The 24,935-nt window shown below is 43.9% G+C and overlaps 1 protein-coding gene across 2 annotated transcripts in view; it reads right to left on the bottom strand.

The window, feature by feature from the left end:
- The window catches only part of bcas3 (BCAS3 microtubule associated cell migration factor), a 200,008-nt gene that overhangs the window by 147,852 nt on the left and 27,221 nt on the right, over positions 1–24,935 (bottom strand). For both annotated transcript variants that reach the window (XM_030776763.1, XM_030776762.1), the window contains exons 12-15: positions 23,735–23,905; positions 20,713–20,806; positions 10,548–10,681; positions 3,324–3,588 (exon numbers count right to left, since the gene is read on the bottom strand). In XM_030776763.1, coding sequence (XP_030632623.1) covers positions 3,324–3,588; positions 10,548–10,681; positions 20,713–20,806; positions 23,735–23,905 — 664 coding nt within the window. The remainder of the gene's footprint in view (positions 1–3,323; positions 3,589–10,547; positions 10,682–20,712; positions 20,807–23,734; positions 23,906–24,935) is intronic.

Consider the following 24,935-nt stretch of genomic DNA (forward strand, 5'->3'; position numbering starts at 1 on the left):
AGCTCTAAATTTGGAGGAGAGAGAAATCACACGCCACAATATGGGGCTTAACCGCCAGATAACACAGCTAAGTGGACAATATGTACGCCGTTTCCTCGCACAAAAGTTTCAAACGGGAGAAAGAAAAAAAAAACAAGAAGAAGAAGAACAACAACAAAAATAAAACAAGCAAATCTAAAGCTCCACACGGCAAAGCGCCCGTGTAAGTAATTTTGTTAGGCAAACGTACAAATGTGGGGAGAAGTTAGGTAACAAAACGGGTATACTTAAAAGCTTCACAGCCAATAAAATAATATATACAATATCTCTCGCTACAACACTAGTATTAAAGTTAAACAAGTATTACATGATTACAAAAAAAAAAGAAGAAGAAGCTGAGGGCTATGAATGAAAACCACTCTTGCATTAAAATTGTCTAACAATTTTAAGAAGTTGTGGACAGCTCAGGGGTGTGGGTGGGGAGGGGGTAGGGAAAGAAGGGGGTATGCTCTTAAAATAGAAAGGGGGGGAAAAAAAAGGCACAGCTAAATAGGGTGAGAAGAAAGCTCAATTGTAGCTGCTATTTTTACGGCGTGCCAGCTTTGGAGGATGTGTACTTCTCCAGTTCCTTCCTCAAAATCAATGCGTCTGTCACAGGCGACAATCATACTGAAACTGTTGTGGCTACTGTGCTGGGGTTTGTTGTATTCATCATTCTGATATCTGCTGCCTCACTGACGCCCTATGCAGCTTAGCTTTTTCCACATAACACACGGAAGGCAAACAGAAAAGCAATCTTGATGTATTTTAACTATTTTTGTGTCCAGAAAAGCTATCTACATCGCCAGCAGACAAATCCAGGTTTTTTTTTTTTTTTAACAAAACAACAACTTGACACGCTATTTTATCGACTGTTTTGGTTGAGAATTTGCAAAAGTAATTCATTCATGCAGAGAGATTTTTTTTTAGGGGGGGGGGGGGGGGGGGGGTGCTTGAGGTTTCATTGCAAATATCTAGTCAGAAAGCATCTTTACTGCTTAATTTTCCCATAGTGTATCAAGAGGATATGTAATAATAATTAAAAATAAAATACTATACAGCATATACGTACAATCACACAATATAAATAAACAAATAATTAAGCTAATGTTAAGAACTAAAAAAGGCCGTCGGCGGTCTAGGCATAACATTATCTTTTCAATGTGCCCAACTCAACTTTTCATACTATAAATATTTCTATTTGAGCACCCTGAAAAGGAACAAACTCTTTTTTTACATATTTATATTATTCCACCTATAAGCAAACATGTGCATAAACTTCTTGGATTCACTTTAAACCTAAATCTGTGTAGTTAAATTACCGTACAAGTTCACTGTTAACTCCTATGCAGCTGACATAAGCATTTACACAAAACCCCATTTACAGAGCTGTTAATTACATTGGTCATGCACAAGCAACAAGCATATTTACCTGTAGGAAGATTACATAAATGGACAAATATCTGAGTAAATGTAGGAGTGTGGCTGGAAGTGGGACTTAACAGGGTAAAAAATGGCAAATATGTGTGACATTGTAAAAGACTAAGTGTGTAGCGACAGTGAAGGTAAATCAGAGCAGATAAAGCTAGAATAACTCTAGCACAGTGGAGAGTAAAGGATCTGAGGAGTGTGGGAGAATAAGAGAGAGATGAGAGAGAAGAGTTTCCTGTGCAAGGCCTCCCTGTCCCACCGTAAAAGGGATGAATGTGTCTAGCAGGTTGTGTGAGCGACTGAGCTAAAGACATTCCAGCCCAGAGAAAAAGGCCCATGGGAGGGGGGGGGGGCTCACAGGATCTTCGGAGCCCCCCCACCCCCCCTCCACCAGCACCACCACCCAAAAAAAAAAACGCCTGAGAGTGTGTGATGTGTCCAAGTCAGAGAATGCAGACAGGAGCTCACACACAGACACAGACACACACACAAACACACACACACACACACAAACACACACCCTTTAATGTGAATGTAAAAGCCAGATGCCACAGTATTCCTATCATCTATGGTAAGATACTTGCTACTGTCATGGAAGAAAAAAAAAACAATAAAAAACAAACTGGGCAACCGATCATATAACTTTCAACTGTCACTTTCAACTGTTTCTCTTTATCGTTTACTGGGAGAGGATGAAGTTGTCACCTCCGCCGCTCTGATGTCCAGGCGGCGCGGCGCGGTGAACAATGAGTGGACTAATGGCTGACAGGTGGCCTTAATGGCCTGCCTTTGAAAAGCGAGTCAGATTTATGAAGTGGATCCTTTAGACCTCGCTTTCACGGCTTCTGGCGAGGACTCCTCCACGCGAGACGCCGCGCATTCCAACATCGTGATGTCACCCCACCTTCCCATTCCCACTTTGCTTCCTTACTCCGCTGACATGCCGGGGGAAAAAAAAAAAACGTGGTAATTAATATGACGCTGGGACAGCCCCAGAAAATAAGAGTTATGGCTGAGGGCAAACAGGGTGACCCTGACAACAATCAAGGGAAGTAAGAGAGCCGACACTGGGGAGGTGTGTGTGTGTGTGTGTGAGTGAGTGAGTGAGTGTGTGTTGCAGGGTAAAGATAGATGATTTGGAGATGGTGACAGTGAGTAACAGAACAGTTCTGGGATATGCTGGAGGGGGAGGTGGAGTGGGCACTTCACAGATGCCCCTTGGCCTGGTCAAATCCTCTCAACACAGTCATGCAGAGAGGCTTTCAGCTTGTGTGTGTGTGTGTTTATGTATGCTATTGATTAATCAGCCTTCTGTTTTATGGACCTGAGAGTGGATGGGCAAACAGTGTCCCCAGGCATGCCAACGCTGGAGCAGAGACGGGAAGAGGAGGCAGTGTGTGTTTATCGGTCAATCACGGCCAAGGTGAGTGTGTTTGCAGCCAGGGACAGTGTTTGACAAACATAGCATAGGGCGGCGACACTGAGGTCAAGAGCTTTGCCGTGGGGTCTGCTGAGGTGACAACATTAACCCACAACTGAACAAGCTTTCATCACTCTCAGAATATCCCCTCAAATACTGAATGTAACCATCTGTTCCTCACTCTGTAAGAAACCAATGTATACACAATTGTCCTAACCAGAGTTGACAATAATTTAACAGTTTCCATAAGTTTACTGAGGTCAGCAGAGTGTGTGGGCATATTGTATATGAAGCCAGTATGTTATCCCAACAGGTGAAAGATGAAACTCCACATTCTCTAAGCTGGGCTAAAGCATATGAGGCAAGCTAAAGTGAATACATGAGCATTGCCCAGTTAAATTCTTTGAGGTTAACACTGTTTATTTGATGTTAGCGTGTATGCGCATGTTCTCACCGTGCAGAGGGGAACCCGATGGGCTGCTGGAGAGGCCTGGGATGGGGCTGCAGCGACCCCCTTGCTTGCTGCTCAGCTCCTGCTCGATCTCCTCCAGACCGGCGCTCTTCTGGAAACGGCTCATGCGGTTGACCACGCGGGGGGACATGTGGGTGCGTGCGCAGGGGGCTCCGCCGTACGGGTTGATGGGGAAGACGTGCGAAGTGCCACGGAGGGTACTGATCACCACCCAACGACTGTCGTGGCTAAAACAGATATCCTGCACCTGGACAGATTACAAAAAACAGAGAGGAGAACCAATGAACAAGTGTAGAGTGATTTAAACAGGAAATGACTTCCACTTTCAAGGCCCTGACTCACCAAATGTACCACAAGACAAAGTCTTGGAGACAACCAATTAGTTTCGACTGATCATGAGATGGCACACCAATAGTAAACATTACCCCTATGCTACTAGAACTTTGCTTTCAGAGACCTTGAGAGGCCAGCACTAATAAGAATAAACCCAATCAATAAAAGATCCAGAGCTTTTCCAGTTCATAATTCTGAAGCCGTACGAAATGAAGTCAAAGTAATAATGACTTGTTCCGGAATGTGTAAAATGCCAATAAAACATTCCAAGGTGTGCCAAGAACAATCGTGGCAGTTCTGTTCCACATGTGCTGCTGAAAAAGAGACAGCTAGCGAGCGAGCTGATAGCATCTCCACAAATATGTGAGCCATATGACACAAGAAAAGAATGAGAAAGGTGTTCATTATCAGTCCCAGAGTGCTGCGGAGGAGTGCAGGTTCTGATACAGGTCACTGGAGCCAGCAGCAGTCTGGTATGTCAAATCAGACATTCCTCGGTGCCACTCTCAGCTATGGGCCAAGTCCTTTAATCTCTGCCCATCTCACAGATATCCTGCAGAGCAGCCTGAGCAATGACAGTTAATAGCCTTTTTTGTGCATTCCAGCAAAGGGCTCTTCACAGAGCTGGTGTAGACACCATGAGAGTCAAAGCAGAGCAGGCCAGTGCCTGAGCTGAGAATATGAGGTCTCACACGCGTTTCCTCTGACTGTCATCAGACAGGCATCGGTGCTGAGTCATCTCTACATCGAACAATACCAGACTGTGATACGCAGCTCAGATCAGACTATGGCGAATGACCAAAGAAAGGTGACCGCTGAACAAGAGGCAATAGATCACAAGGCTTTACACAGGGGGCAAACTTTAAGGGGCTAAGGAAAGTTAATTTTCCCCAAGTCTATTACCAACGAAAAGCACATATGAGCAAGACTGATTTCAACTCAGCTGATGTCTGGCCATGACAGCACACAGCAATTTGGTAACTGCCTTAAATAAAATTAAATAAAATAAAATAAAATAAAAATTCTACCACTTCCGCCAGTGTTCAACAGTTATAACGTAAGTAACACCGAAATTTTTATTTAACCCTAAGTGTGAGAGAAATCCAATGTGTTCCATCAAAAGAAGGGAAAATCTAAACCGACTCCACAGGTTCCAGGCATGTCGGGCCAATAAAAACCAGTGAGGTTGAGTTCTGTCTGGAATTCTTCAAACCTGGCTGTGTATTACATGTTTAATGGAAGGGTGTTCCTGGAGTCTTAAAAGAGGCAAGTTCTCAGAGGTGACTTCTCAGAGTCCAGTGAAATCGAGTTCTGAGACACACCTTGTGCAATCAGGGTTAGCCATCGCTCACTGGAATGCAGTAGGGTGTCTCGTAGTCTATCTGATTTTCTGTTACTTCGGCCTATCACAAACCGATCAGTCTCCCTGCGTGTGAGGTAAGCCATTCCAGAGATGAGCGACCAGATCAGTGACCGCTTCCTGCTCCTACCACTTCAATGAGTGGGCAGGTGATATTGTTCCATTCCAGCTCTCTGCAAAGTGTCTGACTTTATCGCTGATACAGATTTGTTTTTGGATAAAAAAAAAAAAAAATCATCGAGATGTACCAAGCATAGGGATTTTCAAAAGTGTTCATCGACGACAAAGGGAGCGGGGAGAGAGACATGACACGACCTCTGTGGGTCAGTCTACTGCAAGTATGTCAGACGGCACAGACCCACGGGCAGTGTTGGCATTCGGAGCAAGGCTATTTACCTTCACACACACTTAGGTCACTGGTTAACAGCAGTCTGTTGAGTCAGAACAAGCAGAGTCAGAAGCCAGTTAGCGAGATAAGGCTGGGTGCCTGTGTTCCACCCACGAGGCGCTATCACCCCTCGTTGTTTGTTCGACTCGAGATAATGCGTCTCTGAGGGTGCTTGCTTTTTTTCTGCAGGTTTGCACTGTTTTCAGTGCCAGATCAAAGCTGTCGCATGGACAGGCAGCAAACCTGTCGTTAGTCGGTAAGAGATTAACCATTCCTCATCTAAGCGTATACCAATGAGGCAAGACAAAACCCATAATGCTCAAGGAGGAAGGAAAATGAGATTGTTTTACATGCACTGTTGCAGCTCCTTGTAAGGCCTGGAGGTGATGTGTGAAGTAATCACACCTCAACAGGCCAGGTTGTTAAAGAAAAAAACAAACAAACAAAAAAAAAAAACAATACCACCCAAGGGCCGCACTTTAACTTCATATGTATAATGAGAACAGACTTCAAGGGGAAAAGGGGCAAGTCTAGGGCAGAACATTTAATATAAGGTAGAGTTCTGTCCCAGTCTTCTTTGATAGCCAAAACGTCGGTGCATGCTTTGAAAATGATGAAATAAAGCCAAAAAAAAGATCATAACATAGATATTGTCTGGAGGAATGAGTTTGTGACTTTGGAAATGTGCGAGTTTTAGGGGCTGGAGCAGAAGAGAGCAGTCTCCGTGTGCACATCCAAACATGACACTAGCTGAACACTTATGAGTCCATGGCCCTTCTGGGACAAATATTAGTTCTGCTAAGCAAATAAAACCTTGCAAACTGCCAGCTCAAAAAAAAAAAAAAAAAACATTCTAGTGAGGCAGCTGTGAGGGCATACAAACGAAATAACATTTATACGAAAACTAAATCAATGCAACCCTTTCCTAAAACTGGTTTTTGTGTGCAAATAAATCAGAAGGACAATAAATAAATGATTAATAAAATAATCAATATATAAATAATACGCCAAAGAAAGCTGAACTAACATATCGCAAAAAAATAAATAAATAAAAATAAATAAATAAACCTGCTGCTGAATTCTTGGTAAATTCAAATGATTCTGTCCTGAATGAATAAGACACAGATATCAGTGCAATACAATCATCGCAGGCTGACTAAGCACAAATGTCAGCTTTTAGTTTTAACTACCAAAAAAACAAAACAAAAAAAAAACACCCAATTTCAAATGGCAAAAAGACATTCAGATGACCAAAAATTTTAATACTGTTTGTTTGATTACATGGGTAGCCCTGAGGCTCGAGGGGGGAGGGGGGGAGGGAATGATGTTTGAGGAGCTATACCATCGTGGAACTGAGCGCTGCAAATTTTCAAAGAAAACGAGTAGGTTATGCAGTTTTCTTTGGATTTCAACTGCTGGAAAACAATTGCTTAGGGACAAAGTCGCTTCGAATCTGCATTAGGTCACCGTGAGCACTCACAGTTGCTGAGTGCTTGCTGTCAGACAGGGTTAGACCATGATGCTTTCTGTGCTGCTACCTGTTTTCTCCAGACCTGCTTCAAGCAGGCATCTAGTGCTGTTTCAGCACCTGTGTCATTGTGCAATACATCTAACCATCTAACTGTCCGTTCACCTGAGAGTGGAGAATAAAACAGGTCCAAGGAGGTTTCTGAGACAAACCACACTCCACATCAACATGTTATCCACCAAAGAGCTTGCATTTGTAACCTGCTCAATAGGTCTGGAATGTTACACCATTCTAGTGCTATTTTGACACATCAAGTAATCTCCTGCAAAGCTGGGCAGGCAGAGAAAAGGTTAAGATACTGTGTAATTTTCTGCCAAAAAACAGGGCTTGCAACCAACAACCTGATTAAACACACACAAGTCCTCAGCCTCCAGTGACTGCCTCCATGTCATCTTAGGTTCAACTGATGCTGGTTCAACAAGTACAAATTCCCATAGCTGTTATGAAAGAGTGAATGAGAGGCTGATGTAGAGTTTTTCACCCATTTCATTTAACTGAAGTGAGCGTGGTGAAAAGACTCTGGAGTAGGGTTGGGCGATGCCTACTGAATTGGCATATGACGATGTCTTCAATGAAACATTGCAACGGACAATGACATCTGGGGGTGGGGTGGGGGTCATGTTATGGGCTACTCCTTGTTATAATTCATTTAGTTCGTGTAAGATTTAGTATAATTCTTTTAAGATAACTGCATAGTTCGTTTTGCATATTTTTACACAGTAAAGTCTTGTCTGTTTAAATTGTGTTAATTGAACTCTTTAGAATGTAAGATGGAAATCCTGAGTTTGAGCCTATAAAGTGTGCTCTTGTTCTGTTTTTTTTTTTTTTATTGTTGTAATCAGAAACAACTTCATTCTTTTGTTTCGATTTGTACATTCAATAATAACATTTTATTTGTCTTTTAGGGCTATTATTACCTAATCAGAAAAAAGTAATTCACTCACTCACTCACTCATTATCTAAGCCGCTTATCCTGATTAGGGTCGCGGGGGGTGCTGGAGCCTATCCCAGCGCTCACAGGGCGAAAGGCAGGGAAACACCCTAGACAGGTTGCCGGTCCATCGCAGGGCAGAAAAAAGTAATTAATTCTTTGAAGTCACTGAATTAGCCAGGTAATTAGCCTAAACTATGGCCGCTTCAAATGCAATGGATTATAACAGCTTGGACGCGACAATAAATTATCAAGAGTTTCCTCCAGTCATTACAATATTAATAATACATTGATTATGTTTTTCCTAAACATGTTAAATGTGCAGGGCAAGACATGGTGAAAAAGAATGAATAAGAATTTAACCATTAGGAATTATTTGTTTAAGACAGGTATAGCAGAGAATGGGAGAGTTCACGCTGTAGGTAAGTTTTAATCCTCAGTTTTCCGATATAAATGAAGACTCGCCCCCTGATTTACTGTGGCAGGCGCAAACCAGGCAGATTTAAAAATAGGCCTAATTTTTATGCTTGTGCCTGAATTAAAACATGCTTTCATGGTAAATAGTGTGAATAGTGGTAAATAGTGTGATTAAATAAGCTGTTCTTCCTTTACTACATCAGGCGCAAGGAGCTATTATAATAATTAGAATAAACCCATCCTTCATTTTTGCACTCTCTGGCTGACACTCCTTAAAATACATATTTGTCAGTTCTACGGCTGAACTTGATCCCCTGGGCTCAACACCGCGATGACTGTCATCATCCGTCGGCCGAACCCTACTCTGTGAGAGAGCTTGCTGGACACAGCCTCATTTACACTGATGCAGTGGATGTTACAAGCTTTTGTCCACGGACAGAGTAAGAGACCAACTGTCCACGCTGTTTGCAGGTGATACAAAACAGACCTCTAATAAATAATGAGTTTAAATATCTGATACAGTGAATGAGCGAGTCAGGGGAATAGCCGTTTCTGAGATTTAGACATGGGATTAGAAGACTGTGTTAGTGTTTATCATTCAAATTGACCTTCACAACGCAGCAGAATGAGTGGAGAATGTCTGTCAGCGTCCATCACTGAATTTCTGATGTTTTGATGTGTGCCACGCTCTGAAGTAAGGTAAACGCCCAGAGTGAACCTGAACTCGGATCTTCCAATGAAGAAATGTCTCATAGGAATCCTGGAATCACTGAAATCACTGAAATCAGGACACAGTGCTGGATTAACTGAAATCACACTGTGATACTGGATGGATCTCTGTGTAACAGCAAACTGGTGGCTGCTTCTCCTGCTATGAAGCATAACGGAAAAATCAACCCTGCTCCTGGAGCGGCCAGATTCTGAGACCTGGGAATATCACAGGCCAAAGCCAAGGATGAGGCCCTGGACCCTGAGCCAATAAATCCCGGGAAACTAATGCTAGCACAGAGCTAAATAAAAACTCCTGGCTGCAGAAAAGTCTAGCCTGTCGGCTATTAAATTTGACCGACTAGAGAAGGTGAGGTGTGTTAAATCAAAAAGCCATTCCTGTCAGTTTCATTGTCAAATAACAGCGTGTGGTGTGATTTTAAGTGACATTTTCAATGACAAGAGAAGCAGGGATCTTTTCTTTTTTTTTTTTTTTGAGCCAACCCCCCTGGGTGACTAGTTAGCTCAAATTTGTCAATGCATTAAAATCCTTTTGTTTTGGACAATAACTCACAGACTGAGGACTGTGCTCCACTATCACAGAAGCTAGAGAGGGTTCTACTACATTTTAACTACTTTTAAGATCAATTAAAACTCCCTTCAGGTCAACACTATGCATTTTCAAACACCTAATGTGCAGCATATTACAGAAGAGCCAAAAGAAGTTCTAACAGGCTGAACACCATCATGTTCGCCGGAGTCTTCAACGCCACTGAGACTCATGTGCGTTGACAGTATTTAGAAAACACCCAGGGACACACTGAACATGTTCAAAATGCGTGTTTCCAAGTCCTCAGAACACCAGGACCAGTCTAAACACTTGTGGGTGGCCATCAAAGACGTAAATGATTAGACTAATGATAAGGAAGGGGGGGTAGGAAGAAGTTTCCGGAAGTGTGATATTTTTTCTCCATAACACGAAGGAAAGTAGCATTTGATTACGCTGCCTAACTGCAAAGAGCACAAAGTGGAAAAAAAATGTGTGTGTGAGTGTGCATGTGTGGTACAGGGTGGGAAAGAAAGCAGGCTAGAATTTTGGTTTGACAAAATGTGTCTGTGCTACAGCTACGTTTGAATTTATCAGATTTCTTTACTTATCCAAGCCCACATAACGGAGATGACAAGTTTGCATCTCACTCGATTAGAGCAGGGACAGTGCACAGACACAGAGCTTGCCATAGTGAGGAGTTTGTAGAGCTACAGAGGGGAACAGAAAAGTCAGAGCTGCATTTCCAGATGGAACTGAGCAAGCTTTGCTAGCATGTACTATCTGGAGAATACCGCAGCACTAAGGTAAACTTTGATAGATTTTAATAATATGTTACATAATACACACATTAGGAATAATAATATTAATAATATCTTATTATATTGCACTTTTATCTCACTGATGTTACATCATATATGCCTAATAACAATGGGATGTGATGGACAGACTGCTTTGTGTATTTGTGGTATGCTATTAGGACGTATGCCTTTACCTTGGCCTCTGTCTCTCCTCGATGAAGGGTGTATAGGTGATGAACTGCACTTTGGGAGGAAGCCCATGGGTGTGTCAGAATCTGAAAGACGTGGAAATCGTGGCCCAGCGTGTCCGCAGTCACGAGCAGCATACCTTTTGGAATAGACAAGAGCATCCATTAGACTCTACACGTGACATACCGACAAGTCGGTCTGTTGCAAATTCAGGGAATTAGAAAAAAAAAAAAAAAAAAAAGCAAAGCTCAAACTAAAATCAGTGAAGGACGGCACTCTGGGTAACCTCCAATGGCTTTATGGGTATAAAGAGACACGCTATCAATCGTCATAGTTGTAAAGAGAAGCCCTTGTATCACAATTTGTTTTCCAGCTCTGTATGTATGCCATATAACCCTGCAGCAGCTGGAGTGAGAGAGTATGTGGATCTGTTTTAAACACAACCGCAGGAGAAGCCGCAGTGGAACCTCTGCTGACAACCCCTCTTATTTTGCCGCTTTTATTTGAAGTCAGTCGAACTGCAGAAAGTATAGGCTCTCACTGTAAACAACACACTTAGCTAACCACACCAAAACAAACCCAGATCTAAAGTCGCTGTATACGAAAACGCCGTGTCCATATACAACAGACTCTCAAAAAACAATCTAACAGCTTCAAGGGCTATTTTTTCCTGTTGTGCGGGTCAAGCTGCCACATTTTGTGCTGGAAACACTCTGTAAAACTCAAAATTTTTATTTCCAGCCTCCAAATCTCACAGCCGTCGTTTAATACGGTAATAATTAGTCATTTTCCGAAGCCCGATCTTTAAACGCTGAGGTTGCGGTAGGTTTTAATTTTATGGCGGGTCGTTATTGGACGGTTTGTCAAACGTAAAGAGGCGGACGGATGGCAAAAGATTAAAAGCTGAGTTAACACGTGCAAAGCAGCCGAAATTAGAAAGCGACAGAGAAACAGAAGTGCAGGATGAGGTCATCTCATCCAATTTTAACCTCTAACAGTATCCGCTCTTTCACACCAAAAAGAACTACAGCTGCTTTAGGTGTGGCTTCTCCACCGTATTGGGTGGCAGAAGAGGAAGCGAAGGAGGGAGGGAGAAGGTGTTTGGTGGACGGGTCATGCAGAGATTGCTCACATGAAGAAGAAAAACAGAAGTTTGGGGCAGTGAATTAGACAGTGGTTAGCTATTTATGCTGTATCAGAAGACTAAACCAAGCTATGGCCTGGCCATAAACTAACCCACGCCCCAAATGAGGTGCCAAGCCACAAGAAGCATTTGCGTCAACTGGGAATACATGGAAAAGAGGGCCGTCTAATTATAGAGGCTGGAAACGGAAGCGTAGAGTGATTAGGAGTTTAGGCGCTGCGGTATGTTTATCTGGGAGCTTCCTCTCCCTAACCCCCACCGCCCTCTTCCCTAGCTCGCTCGCTCGCCCGCCTGCTCTCTCCCTCACTCCCTCGCTCGCCCTGGCTTTGACAGATGAGGCTTGGCTAGCTTGACGAGGACCTGAGTTTGCTGATGGTACACTCTGTTCTCCAAAGCCAGCAGAGTCTGGAAAGACCCAGGGCTGGGGCTTTTGTGGCCTTGTTGAAACACTGAGCCTCGCGGAGAGGCGTCAGTCGGTTAGCCTCGCGGGAAGCCAAATTAAAAAGAGGGTTTCTCAGCACTGGTGAGCCACCGTAAAATTTCAGGAACCAGAGACATATGAGCGACTTTTGACACATCCTATTTATAACACCTCAATCCCCAGCGGCAGAAAAAATGTTATTTACAACGTACTGTATGAAAAGGCGGGTGTGCACGCTTAAGTGAGAACCCCTCATTTGCCATGTGTGTGTGAAAGCCATGCGTCTCTGAGACTGCAGCTTGGTAATATATCGATTTCCATAAATATCATGATTTTCAGACAGCTGAGGGCTCGGTCCCATTTATTTTTTCCCCTGTTTGCTTTGTTTTGTTGTTTTCTCTCTGACAAGTCTCTAAACACAAAACATCTGCAAAATCCCACTAACGCGGCTAGGATGTTCTATTTCAAAAAGTGTCCGAGTCTCTGTGCTGGACTAGCGAGCATGATGTCAGCTAACCAACCCAGCACTGAGGTCTCCCACTTGGCAGACAGGAGGGCTGAAACAAAAGTATCCCTGTATAATTAACAACACTTGGCTAAAACCTTTTGAAAAAGGGGAAATCTTAAATTATAAACATGTGGAAAAACCTTCAAGGGAGGACACAAGGGAATCAGAGCACTCTTATGGTGGAGACACATAGACTTCTGAGCAAATGCTGGAGTATCCATGAGCTTTTTGTCTGTGGTTGCCTACTTGGTTAGAATGGCAAAGCAATGCAAGTGTGTGTATGAGTGCATGTGTGTGTGTGTGTGTGTGTGTGTGTGTGTCTGGGCGGTCTTCCTTCTGCACGCTACACTTATCGAGGTGTTCATGAAAGCTGCGGAACACACACAGGCTGTAAGGGGGTTAAAAAAGAAAGAAAGAAAAAAAAAAAAAAAAACGCCCCAGATTCACATCAAAGCCACCCACTCAAGTGAGCTCTGAGCTTGCGGCGCTCTCAGTCCGGCAGCCAACCTCCCTCCCATCCTCTCAACCATCAAGATAACAGCACAGAGGACAGGAGTGGACTGGCACGGGTCAGCATGCAGTCAATAACTTGTTAATCTTTTACAGACTAAAGTGAGAACTTCTAAAAGTGAGGTCGTTTGATCCCAACCCTAGAGGAGGTTTTGATTTGTGTGTGTGTGTGTGTGTGTGTGTGTGTGTGTGTGTGTGTGTGTGTGGTGCAGTGGGAGGACAGGGTGGCGAAGCAAGGCCTGGCGTTGGAGACTGTGTGAAGGTTCGTGGTGAGCCAGGCAGATGTAATTCTGTCTACAGTTTCCATTCTTCTAGGCAGTGAGAATGATTAGTGTGGATTCCTGGGGGGGTGGGGGTGGGGGGGGGGTTTAGTGAGCACGCCTCATGGTGTTCAGTACCCATAAGTCCTGTTTGAAGACCATATCCCTGGCATCCTTGTGCCCAGACAAACATGGCCCAACACAACTGTGGGCACACTGGTTTTGGAGAGCCTCTCAAAGCTCTTAGTTATAAAACCACATCCACAATTCAATTGAGGGCTCTGAAGGGAACAGAAGAGAAGAAGAAGAAGAAGAAGAAGAAGAAGAGGGAGAAGAAGAAGAAGAAGGAGAAGAAGAAGGAGAAGGAGAAGGAGAAGGAGAAGGAAGGGGAAAAAAAAGAGAAGGGTAGAGGCTAAAAGGTGCCCATGGTTCACTGGAGTGTAACAAAACAGAACGTTTATGAATCTGTTTTACAGCTAGACGACCTGTAAGCGCTTGAATATTAATAGAACAGGAACGGTCTTTTCTCGCCAAGAGGCAGCAATTACTTTAGTACAAGATTTCGCCGAAAAAGGGGTCGCTGTCAAAGCCAACAGCTCTGAGGACTAAGGTGATGCCAAGGTCAAGTTTATCAAGCATGATCAAGGAGAATGAGTTGGCGCTTCCACCCAGGTGACTGAAGCCTGTTAAAGACTTCTGAATCAATCCCCTGGTTTTATTTTGGTGGTGGTGGTTTAGTTTTTTGTTGTTGTTGTCTCTGTATATATGTCAGGTTCCTTAAATATTCACTGTCATCTGGTAGACATCTCCCTTGTACTACTGTGACAGAAACCACCCAGCAGAAATCTACTTTGTGCTACTGTGGCAGAGGTAAAACACATTCTAACCCCAAAGGATTAGTCACAGTAACATAGCTGTTTGTGCGATTTTTAAAGCCCCCAAAACAAATGGGTTAAAAAGAAAAAAAAACATATACACAGACAAACATGCAAACACACATACACACACCCCCCCACACACAATCTCAAGATAAGAAAGCCAGACAGTACAAAGGACTGATGAAAAGAGTAATCCTTTCTCAGCAAAGAGACGGTTTGTAATAATCTCTTTCCATTTGAATGTTGGCCTTTTTTTCACCAAGCGTTCAGTCCACTAATGAATCCTCTGAAACATTCGCCACAGTAGATAAGATTTCACAGTGCTTTGCAGGGGGTTTGTGCTATCAATATCATTAATTTGAAAGAAAGAAAGAAAGAAAGAAAGAAAGAAAGAAGGGAAGAAAGAGAGAAAGCCTTGCTGGAGGCTCCATCTGGACAATGGTTGATTCATTTCGCTTTTGCTTACGAGCGTTTGATGGTTCAAGTAAACAGAAAAGGATCTGACAGAGGAAAGAGGAGAAACGCCAGGGTGACTGACACGCCTGTGACAAAACGAAATAACAAACGCCAAGTGTCCAGAGCATAAAGCTGTCAGTGCAGACCAGGCTCTGCATGTCCTTACCATCTAAACAACGGCCGGAGGAAGAGTGAGAAGATGTGTCATGAGACTCTGGAATGAGTCTGCTGGGGTCAAGCAAATGTGCTGAGTGGAGGAGGAGGAGGAGGAGGAGGAGGGGGGAGAGAGAGAGAGAGAGAGAGAGAGAGAGAGAGAGAGAGAGAGAGAGAGAGAGAGAGAGAGAGAGAGAGCGGTCTGCGAAGATGTTTCCACTGAGGCCTTGAGAGCCGAAAACCCTCTGTGATCTGACTGTGGGTTTTTACAGCTAAAGGACTGAGGTAGTAACTTCCCAAGACGCTGCTTTTTTACCACCTCTATGGAAACATCATAAAAACAGCAGCTCCAAGCAAAGTTTTACAGTTTCTTGGACAAACAGTTTGGCGTGCAATGGCTCTAATATATTCAGCTTGTGGGATCCTGTCTGTTCAATCTGTATACGAGACAACTGTACATGAAAGACATTCTTCACGTCATGCTTACCGTTACTAGGGCCACTTTTGGGAGTTTAAAATGAGAGTTGATTTAATCACTTAATTTGTTAGAATAGTAAAACTACAACTGTGAAGGATTTCAGAAAATGAGGAGTGGTACTTCCGTTCTTTGGAGTCAGGAATAGTGGAAAATAAATAGAGGCAACTAAGAACAGCAAACTAATATTAATCTGGTACATTTCTAGGGGGGGTTTTGTTTTTGGGGTTTTTTTTTTGGGGAGGTGTATATACATAGATATATATACACACACACATGTAGATCATCAGATGTTGTAATTCCATTGTGAATCGGAGCTCATAGTCCAATGGAATTCCACTAATGTTCAGCTCCCTGCCAGCAATAAGCATAAAAGGCCAACATCTCAGCTTGGGTCTGTAATCCTCCCTGATTGCCCCACAGTGTACAGCCACTGTGCTGAATGGAAATCCGATCCTTAGTCACAGTCCCAGTAAAGTACACATAGACACACACACACACACACACATACACACACACTTACATCTTGCCAAATTAGACTGTTTCTCAGCTCCACAGACGTGGCTTAGCAAGGCAGTAGAGGTCAAGTCCAACCCTAATTGCTAGCTGTGTGTGAGGACATAGCTTATTTGCCGGTAAATGAGTGAATAGGCTGGCGCAATGGCAAACAATGTGGGGTGTCGCTCTTTTGTTTAGCAAAAGAGAAGCATGTGTACCACGGGTGCGGCTTCTGTTTTCGGCTTTGCCCTCGCCATCACCATGAAGTGTGTATAACAATCACAAAAACATCACCACGACTAGACACGGTTTCCACATTTAAACTGTTTTCAGCACTTAGATATAAAGTCACTCTAGAACGACTACACATAAACACTAGTGTGTTGTAATCGGGTGCTTATTTTGCAAATCTGTTTCGACCCAGGTTCACAGACAAGTGTCTTGACAAATGTAGTCTTTTTAGGATCAGCCAATTACCATAGGACAGGCATGAAAATAAAAAGTGAACAGGATACGCGAAGGGCTACGTGAAGAGGCTGAAGTGATGAGCATGCAGACAGATATCGGTCTGCCTTCCCCTTTAAGAGCCAAGTCGTAAAAACCTTCATGAAAACGCGCCATGCCAAACTAATCTGCCCGAGGAAGAGCAGATTCCTTGATGCTTATCAGTTGCGTGATTGAGAGGAATTACAGTGAGTCTCCTGGGCTGGAAGGCCTGTCCTCACTACACACACACACACACACACACACACACACACACACACACCAACACACACACACCAACACACCCCTGACGCTTTGGCTGAGCTACAGCTCCTGTCATGCAAGCGCTCTCTTCCTCTGAAGTCAGTCACTTCTCACAGATGAAGTGAGGAGAGGCAGTGAAGGACAGGCGGTGAGGGAGAGAGGAAAAAAGAAAAAAAGAAACAAATGCAACTGCCCTGGCTGAAGTGTACTCCACACAACTGTATTTAAAACCATCCCTTTAATTACGTGCCTAAGAATAGATGTTAAAACAGCACAGAGACAGTGCCAGCTAACCCAAAGCACCCTCCATCTTCTACCCTCGTCCTTTTGCTGTCCCTCCAACACACACACACACACACACACACACACAGAGGGCCTGGGATGTCTTACATAACAATATCTCTCTCTCTCTCTCTCTCTAGTGGAGGGTTTGACTTTCCATTCCAAAGTGGAGACACAGCATTGTCTCTGCCTGGCCATTCCCGCTCTTTAATAAACACCCCAGTCCAGGAGCAGCTATGACTGGAAGACAGAGTAACAGTCCACTGTGCTACCATCCTTGTGCAGTTCATTCCAGGACAGCCCAGTTAAGAGGCACCACACATTACCAGCTAATTAAAATAAAAATGCCCCCCAAAACACAACTATGCTGACTGATTGATGTGACAATTCTGAAAGACCTTTTTTTGTATTTTTTGTAAGTGTGTGAGAGTGTGTGTGTGTGTGTGTGTGTGTGTGTGTGTGTGTGTGTGTGTGTGTGTGTGGGATGGGGGTGGGTCATGTGAGGCACCTAAATTATGGTGTGGACAAGCAGACTGTTCGCTGTCTGACCTCATTAGTCGTCCAGTCCAAATGTTCGTTCTTGTCTCAAGGACTACTCACGCCCCTCCCCAAACCACCCCCACCCCCACCCCTCAAACAATTTTCAGTGCCAAGCAATTTCATAACACAAAACAACTACTGCAGCGCTTTTTTGGGTTTTTTTTTTTTTATTTTTAGATTTATGCCCAAGCAAATGAAGTGATAACAGACACGTCCCATTATTTCAGACCAAAGCTGACAGATGGTAGTTCCAAACGTTTTGAAGTTTACAGCACCCTGCTGTTATTTCAAACAAGCTTCTGGACCCTTCTCAGCATGGGGCACAGCACATCTGACATAAAGGACGTTCGGGAGGGGGGTGGGGGTGGCTTACTGGTCTCACTCCGGGACCTCCTTAACCTATTGCTAGGACCATTCGCTACACAGGAGCTGGAATTACCAAACGCACTGCATGAACGTTGCACTGAGCAGAGCAACAGGCAGATGCTGTGTCCACTACAGACATCCTGACAACGCTCCAAAGCATTTTCATTCCTCAAGAGCCACACTAAAGTCTTACCTGTACTGCTTTCACCTCAATGTTCGGTCAGACTCATTTAAAAACCCAAGGCTCTGAGAAGCCAGTTTTGTTAAGTTAGTGTAAGCTCGTTTGCCTTCAGGACTCTAAATGGTAGCTGACTCAGGTGCTGTGGCCCAGTATGTGTTTGTATCGTACGAAAGGCGGGTGCTTTTCTGGAGCGCACTCATAAAGATGAAAGTGTTCCGAAACTGACAGTCACTGTGTGACTGACCAGGACGGCCGTGCTCTGGTTTTATCTCCAGTTCAACTTGGCCCCACAAAGGCTAACGGGCCAAAGGTTGCCTGCTCCTACAGGGCCTAAAGGTTAACCAACAGCGCCACCTACAGATAAGTAGGTTGTGTCAGGTGCAAGGTCAGTCTCCTGCATTCTTCAAACCAGGGCACTACTCTCTAAGCATGTTTGACTCATAGTTCAAAGTGCCAACACATACACATTCACACACACACACACACACAGTCTGCTCCCCTAACAAAGAAAAAGAAAGAGGAGAGGAGAGTGAAAGAGAAAGAGAGAGAGAGAGAAAGAAAAAGAGAACGAGTAAACAAATTGTTAGCTGATTGGAGATAATGCTGCTTGGAAATTTAAAAGGCTTTTGTCCAGAAAAGAATTTTCATAAAAACTTCTTTGGAGAGTTCTCAGATACTGTGTCAATACCATGTTGTAATACAGAATCTCAAAATGATGCCTGTCTCTGTGAGGGCCTCTTCGTGTCAACATGATGATACTGTGAAATCTGAACGTGGCAGACGTGAGAGAACGCCAGGTACCACCAGGAGCGTAATCCCAATCTCACAGATTTATCAACACAGTCAGTTGTGAGTTGCAGGTGAAACATGAGGCTGGCATCCTCAAGAAATGTCCATACAGAATTCCAAAAGCAGAGAGTTCCAAAAAGCAAGAAGTGTTTAAACATTCTTTAAATATTAGTGGATAAACCTGGGCACATGATTCAGGAAAGGGGGTACATTTACATCATCCTTGTCATGGAAACTGCCCCTTTTCTCACTCAGAGTTCCTCCCCGTGTGCATTAATAAGAACAGGTATTCAAAGGATTTCTCCCAGGGCAGTAGCTTTCAGCAGTTCTTCATTAGAGACCCTTTCCATCTCAGACACACACTACACAATAACCCATTGTAACAGGTCTGGATTTTTCGGAAGCATGCCGAAAAGCATCCAGACAAACCGATATTATGTAGAAGTAGATTATCACAAGGTCAGAGTGCGGCTGTGTGTATATATGACGGATTGCTGTCTGAAAACTGGACAAGATGAATGGAGTTGCTTCCTTGGTATTATTACATCGGTTATGTTTTTGGTATGGTTTGTTTGTTTAATGGTTTGTCTGACTGTCTGTTTGTCAGCAGGATTACAGAAAAACTACCTGGCCGATTTTCACAAAACTTGGTGGAAGCGTGTAGCGTGGGCCAAGGAAGAACCCATTCAATTTTAGAGCGGATCTGAGTCACGGGGTGGATCAATGTATCATTTTCCTCTTTTGTTAACATTGCGAGGGCGAAAATGAACTGAATTTTTCGCGCATGCACGAACCCGTTGTAATTACAGTGAATGGTGTGCCACAACTAAACATACAACACAACATAACGGCCGCCTCAAACATCACTGGAGAAACAAATGCAGTAGGTATGTCAGCAATGTCTAAATTATCCTTTCCAAGTTGATATGACCCAAATAATCCTATTTAAAGGTTATTGTGGGCTTGCACAACACACGCATAATCACTAATCATTTCGTACAATAAATTAGCTTTCACAATCATACATTCTGATTTTTTGTTCTAACACTTTTGGAAATATATCCAGACATATAGTGGCTGTGGATGCAGATTTGAATATCATACAAGAGTGGACTATCGGCCTTGGCGGTCTGCATTCGCTGAGTGCCCTTTTAGTTATAGAATGAGGTTTGTTGGAATATGAATTACAGATCTGACTCACTCAAGAACTGATATGTGACATTTTGGGCACCCCCTCACGTCTGTAACTTCATGTCTGTCCACACGTGGAGAGTTTCTGGCTTTTCAGCTCAAGTATTGACTTAGACCAATCCCCACCAGAGAGACATCAAGGGCTTTGTTGGCACACAGGGGCTCGAGGACAAAAATCAATGACGGTTCTGAGCATCTCCTCTGTATGTGAGAGTTTGTGTGTAAGAGATAGAAAGAGGTGGAGAAGAATGAAGACAAAGACTGAAGAACATGCCAGTCAAGTCTCAGCTCTGGTTTCTGCCCGAGGGGAGCAGGTTCACCTGCATTCAGTGCACAATGGCTGCCACTCAAACACTTTCTCTGAAGTGTCCGCAGCTACTACAGCAACAATAGCCGTGTCACAATCTGTCACCTACTCGTGAAGTAACACATTTTCACACTCTTCTAAAGACTTCAAAGAAGGCGATTCTGGGGACAGAGACAGGTCATGTGAAGCTGATACCGTTGTACACACACACACACACACACACACACACGCAAACACGCATACAGAGAGAGAAAGAAAAAAAACGATACATCATCATCCATCTTCTCAACTCATACAAACCTTTCCCCAAATTCCACAAAACAAAAAGTGGATTATCGTTTTGTTGTTGTTTTTCTTTTTTAGGAAACCTAGAACACACAGGGTAATGTTTGCTTTTGCCAGGTGTGTGCCTTCTTTAGCGCTCTATTAAGTTTCAGTAAGGCATTGCTGGTGTACACACTTACCGCTTGGGTTGAATGCCATGCAGGATATAGGTTTATCGTGGGCTGGAAAATGGGCAACCACTCCCTCTCCATCAGAGTCGTCACTCACGAGAACCTGTTTAACACACACGCACACGCTCAGTGAGACCAACGCTAAGTTTAAGGAGACAAATAAACACAACCTGACTCTTTGTTTGCTTTGCGTGTTTCCTATTTTACAGAAATAACCAGCCACCAGGTATCACAGTTGCCAAGGCAATCTGATCCTCTCGACTACACACACAATAAGATTTGTGAAACTTTCGATGAGGTTTGGCGTTTCGTACAAAACAAAAACATGGTCCAAGTTTGACTCCACTCTTTTGGCCGAAATGAGACACAAAGCCAGTCACATCACATCTCGGCTTACCAATTACCTTCCACCTCTGAGCACACTGCCCCCTTGTGGGTGGATGGTAATTAGCATCTGAGTGAATGCACATCCTTCAGAAATCCAAGAATAGGCATCAGAACAAGCCCATACAAAGTGAATCCTGGAGGGCCAGTATGGATAAGGGTATTTGGATTAGCCTATGAATTAGCCACTAATTACCACCTTGAAAAAAAGAGGAAACACTCTGAAGTCAACTGATTCCTTTCACGAGTCAACAAAACTATTACACTGCAACAAAAGCCTGAGTATGAGGACTCTGGGCAAACTTGCAGTAAAATAACAATGCTAAAAAAATTGCTAACACACCATCTCCACCACAATATTCATATTATGTGTTGCTGACAGGCTCTGTAACAAAGCTTCTTTTTTTTCAAAACATGGTTTAGAGAGCAGCACTAAGACACACACAGAGCTAGTGCACAAATCCAGCCATGGTAGCCACAACTCTCCTCGGAAAACGGGAGAGAAAAGTGAAATGTCCAGGAAGTCACAAAACACAGAGAGAAAGAGGAAACTCTACACTTTCAGCCTGAAGTTATGGATATTCAAAAGAGATTAATAGCTCCAAGTTAAAAGAGCCAAGCAGTATGGATCTGTAATTCATCCGTTTATGTGTTGCTACAGGAAACAACTGGAGAGAGGGAGGGAGGAGAAGGAGGGAGGGTGGGAGAGAGAGAGAGAGAGAGAGAGAACTGCTCCAGAAGAGGCTATTCTCTGGTCAGTGACTCTGTTAAGTCTGCTCATGAAAGAGATTATAACTAAACCCAGACATGAGACGGCAGGGGGAGAACAGTGATAAATCTTGCCGAGTGTTGCATTAAGAACCGAGCTGCTTTTAATAGGATCCAGTCCAAACAGAAAACAGCCTTACCACGCTCAAACCAAGACATTCATTTCAGACACTGCAAAAAAAAAAAAAAAGACACAAACCAGATCTCTTTCATCAGGACAAAAACAGACAATGTTGTTTTGTGCGGGAATCTTGTGGCAGGCTTTGAAAGAGAATTAAAGCTCGGGTACCTCTTGAGATTACGACCATTACAAACATACAGCTGAGGAGAGACATTGCTTGTAGTAATGGAAGACTCCTCCTTGGAGAGGGGAGTGAAAGTGGAGAAGAAGAGAGAGAAAGCTGCAGAGATCTTGCCCATGTTGAAGTCATGGGTAGGGCAGGAATCCAGTCGCCTCCTGGTCCATTCGTGAGATGGTGTCATTTAAAAAAAAAAAAAAAACCTGATGCTGTGCAGACCTGCCACCACCCCACCCCACCCCCCTCCCCCTCAGGGTCTGAGGAACATTGTCTGAATGTGGTTTAAACGTTGGCTCAACGTAGTATAAACGTTGGCCTGTGCGCTAATGCCACACTGGAACGATAGCTGAGGACGGGATGCAGACCACGCTCTGTTCCAAACCAGCAATCACGGCGGACCACCGTTAGAAGAGACTACATTAGGGACAGGCAACATCGGCTTCTTGTGTGGTTGGCAGAGAAGCAAAGGGCACTAGAGGAGCAGATATTTACAGAACTACGTTTTCCCATAACCTCAAAAAAAAAAAAAAAGAAGAGAGAGAGAGAGAAACTGTTGACTTTGGTAGATGTGAGCTGAGGAAGTCCACGCGCAAGCAAAATAAATCACACCTCTGAATAGTCGTAATGTGTGGGCCACGGCCAATGTTGACACTCGGGGGGTGGGGGGGCTAAAAAAGATTGACCTTCCTTCCCCCCCCAACCCGCAAAAACCAAAAGATCTGTTTACACAGGTCACTTCAACCACAGAAAGAGGAGAGGAAGAAAAAAAGACCTGATAGATAGAAATCTGTTCCCACTTAACCTTTCTCTGAGTAAAAATCCTTGAACAGGAGAGCTGCAAATATCTTAAAACTAGCCTGTAAACCTGACACTCCATTAAAAGAGATCCTGTGTGATAGAAGAACACCTGGGAACAGTTTCTGGCTGCCCACAAGAGAAGTGGTAAAAAAGAGTTTCTCACTAGGCCTAAAAAGTAGAAATTTTTTTTTTCTTGTCCTCAGACACGTTTCTGGATTTGGCTCGAACCGAAAATAGTTGGCCTACCCCAGCCCTTCACCTCGACCGTCCTGGCTTTGATCTCATGCTCAGGCTGGGAGGTTGAGGGGGCTGTGGCAGCACAGGAAGTGGATGAGTGTCATAACACTAGAAAGGCCCTGAAAGGCATTTTTTCCCCTTCCAGAGTAGATAGTCTTATGATATAGTCATGACAGTAGTTATTGCGAAAGGACTAACGCTGGTGCAGATCGAGTTCTCAGTGAGAAGAATGGATTAATATCACTGCAAATGGTAGTATGGTGTTACCATCATGGCCAGTGTCAGATGGGGTAACCACACAATAGTGGTTTATACAATGCATATGTATTTGTGAAACAGTGCTAGTTTACATACTTTTGGCCAATAAATACAGTAACAAAAGACAACAAACCTTCCTTTTCTGTCAATGAGGATTCCTCACGAGTTCTCATTATTGTGGTGACCAGACCTCCAAGTAACAGACACACCCTAACAGCATTTAAGGGATATACACTAGTCTACATGCACATAGTTCTCAGTACCGAGTGACAGCATTCTTACTGTACCTGTCCCTCGCCCACGGTGTGTGTGTCTATGATGGTGACTACGCCAGGAGCATGGGGGCTACGGCGGGTGGCACTGTGTCCTGTGTTCTCCTCATCAGTGACCCCAGAGGGCAGCGTCCCGGTCAGCTGAGTTACCACCTTCCCCACCATGGTCAGACCTGTCTTCAGTGTCTGAGAGAGAGAGAGAGAGGCTACAACCCTCTGATATTCTGTACAAAGTTTATATGATATTTCAGCTGTTTCTTGCACAGTGTAGCCCTTAAACAATGCGAAAACTGTCCTTAAGCAGAAAATGTATTCATGGCTTTATTTAATTAACAACCATTTAATTGATTAACTTCTGGCAGATTTCACTGATAACGTGGAAGATGTTGAAACAGTCAGGTTTTCTGTATGCGTTCAAAGTGATAGAATCCCTGCACGCATGGTGTTGGGTGATATTCAGATGGATAACAGTGCCTCTGTATTGGTGCAGGTCAGCCTGTCTGTTACTCTATCTGAAGACATGAGGAGTATTAGTGGATTGGGGAGGTGGGGTTGTTTACTTAGTGATATGAGCAGAGGAGAGAGCAGCGGCATAAGAGGAGCCTTGTGTCTGCCACCAGCACTGCGCCCCTGCAAATCGATGGAAACTGTTTGAATTAGCACTTAAAAACTCCCAACTGCAGTGATTAGAAAACACATTAGTGTTGATCAATTAGGGGGCAAACGTTTCTCTTAATAATTGATGGGCCGGGGGCAATTTACACAGAGTCTGTTAGTGGGATTGTCAGGGATGCTCTCCTCCGAAGGAGTCCAACAAACACAGGCGCCACGGTGTATTGACGCTCCTGCCTGCTCTGAATGCCTGATTAAGCTGCCCAGGGTCTCAGCAGACACGCAGACTCACACAGAGACACACACACACACACACACACACACACACACACACACACACAAAGAAAAGAAAGAGAGGGAGGCTCACTCCATTAAGTGAGGACTTAGGAAGAGTCTCCACTTAAGATGTGCTATCTATTTACCACAGGCACAGTTCAGAGCTGCAGAGTTTTACACACACACACAGAGAGAGAGAGAGAGAGAGAGAGAGAGAGAAAGCGCACTGCTAAAGCACACACTGAGGGACCCGCGGGCAAGGGAAGCCAGACGTAGCCCCTTTGCTACAGCGACAAAGCTGACTCCCCTCACCAATCATTTACACAAT

The sequence above is a fragment of the Chanos chanos genome, chromosome 6 (genome assembly GCF_902362185.1).
Source record: "Chanos chanos chromosome 6, fChaCha1.1, whole genome shotgun sequence".
Lineage (NCBI taxonomy): Eukaryota > Metazoa > Chordata > Actinopteri > Gonorynchiformes > Chanidae > Chanos > Chanos chanos.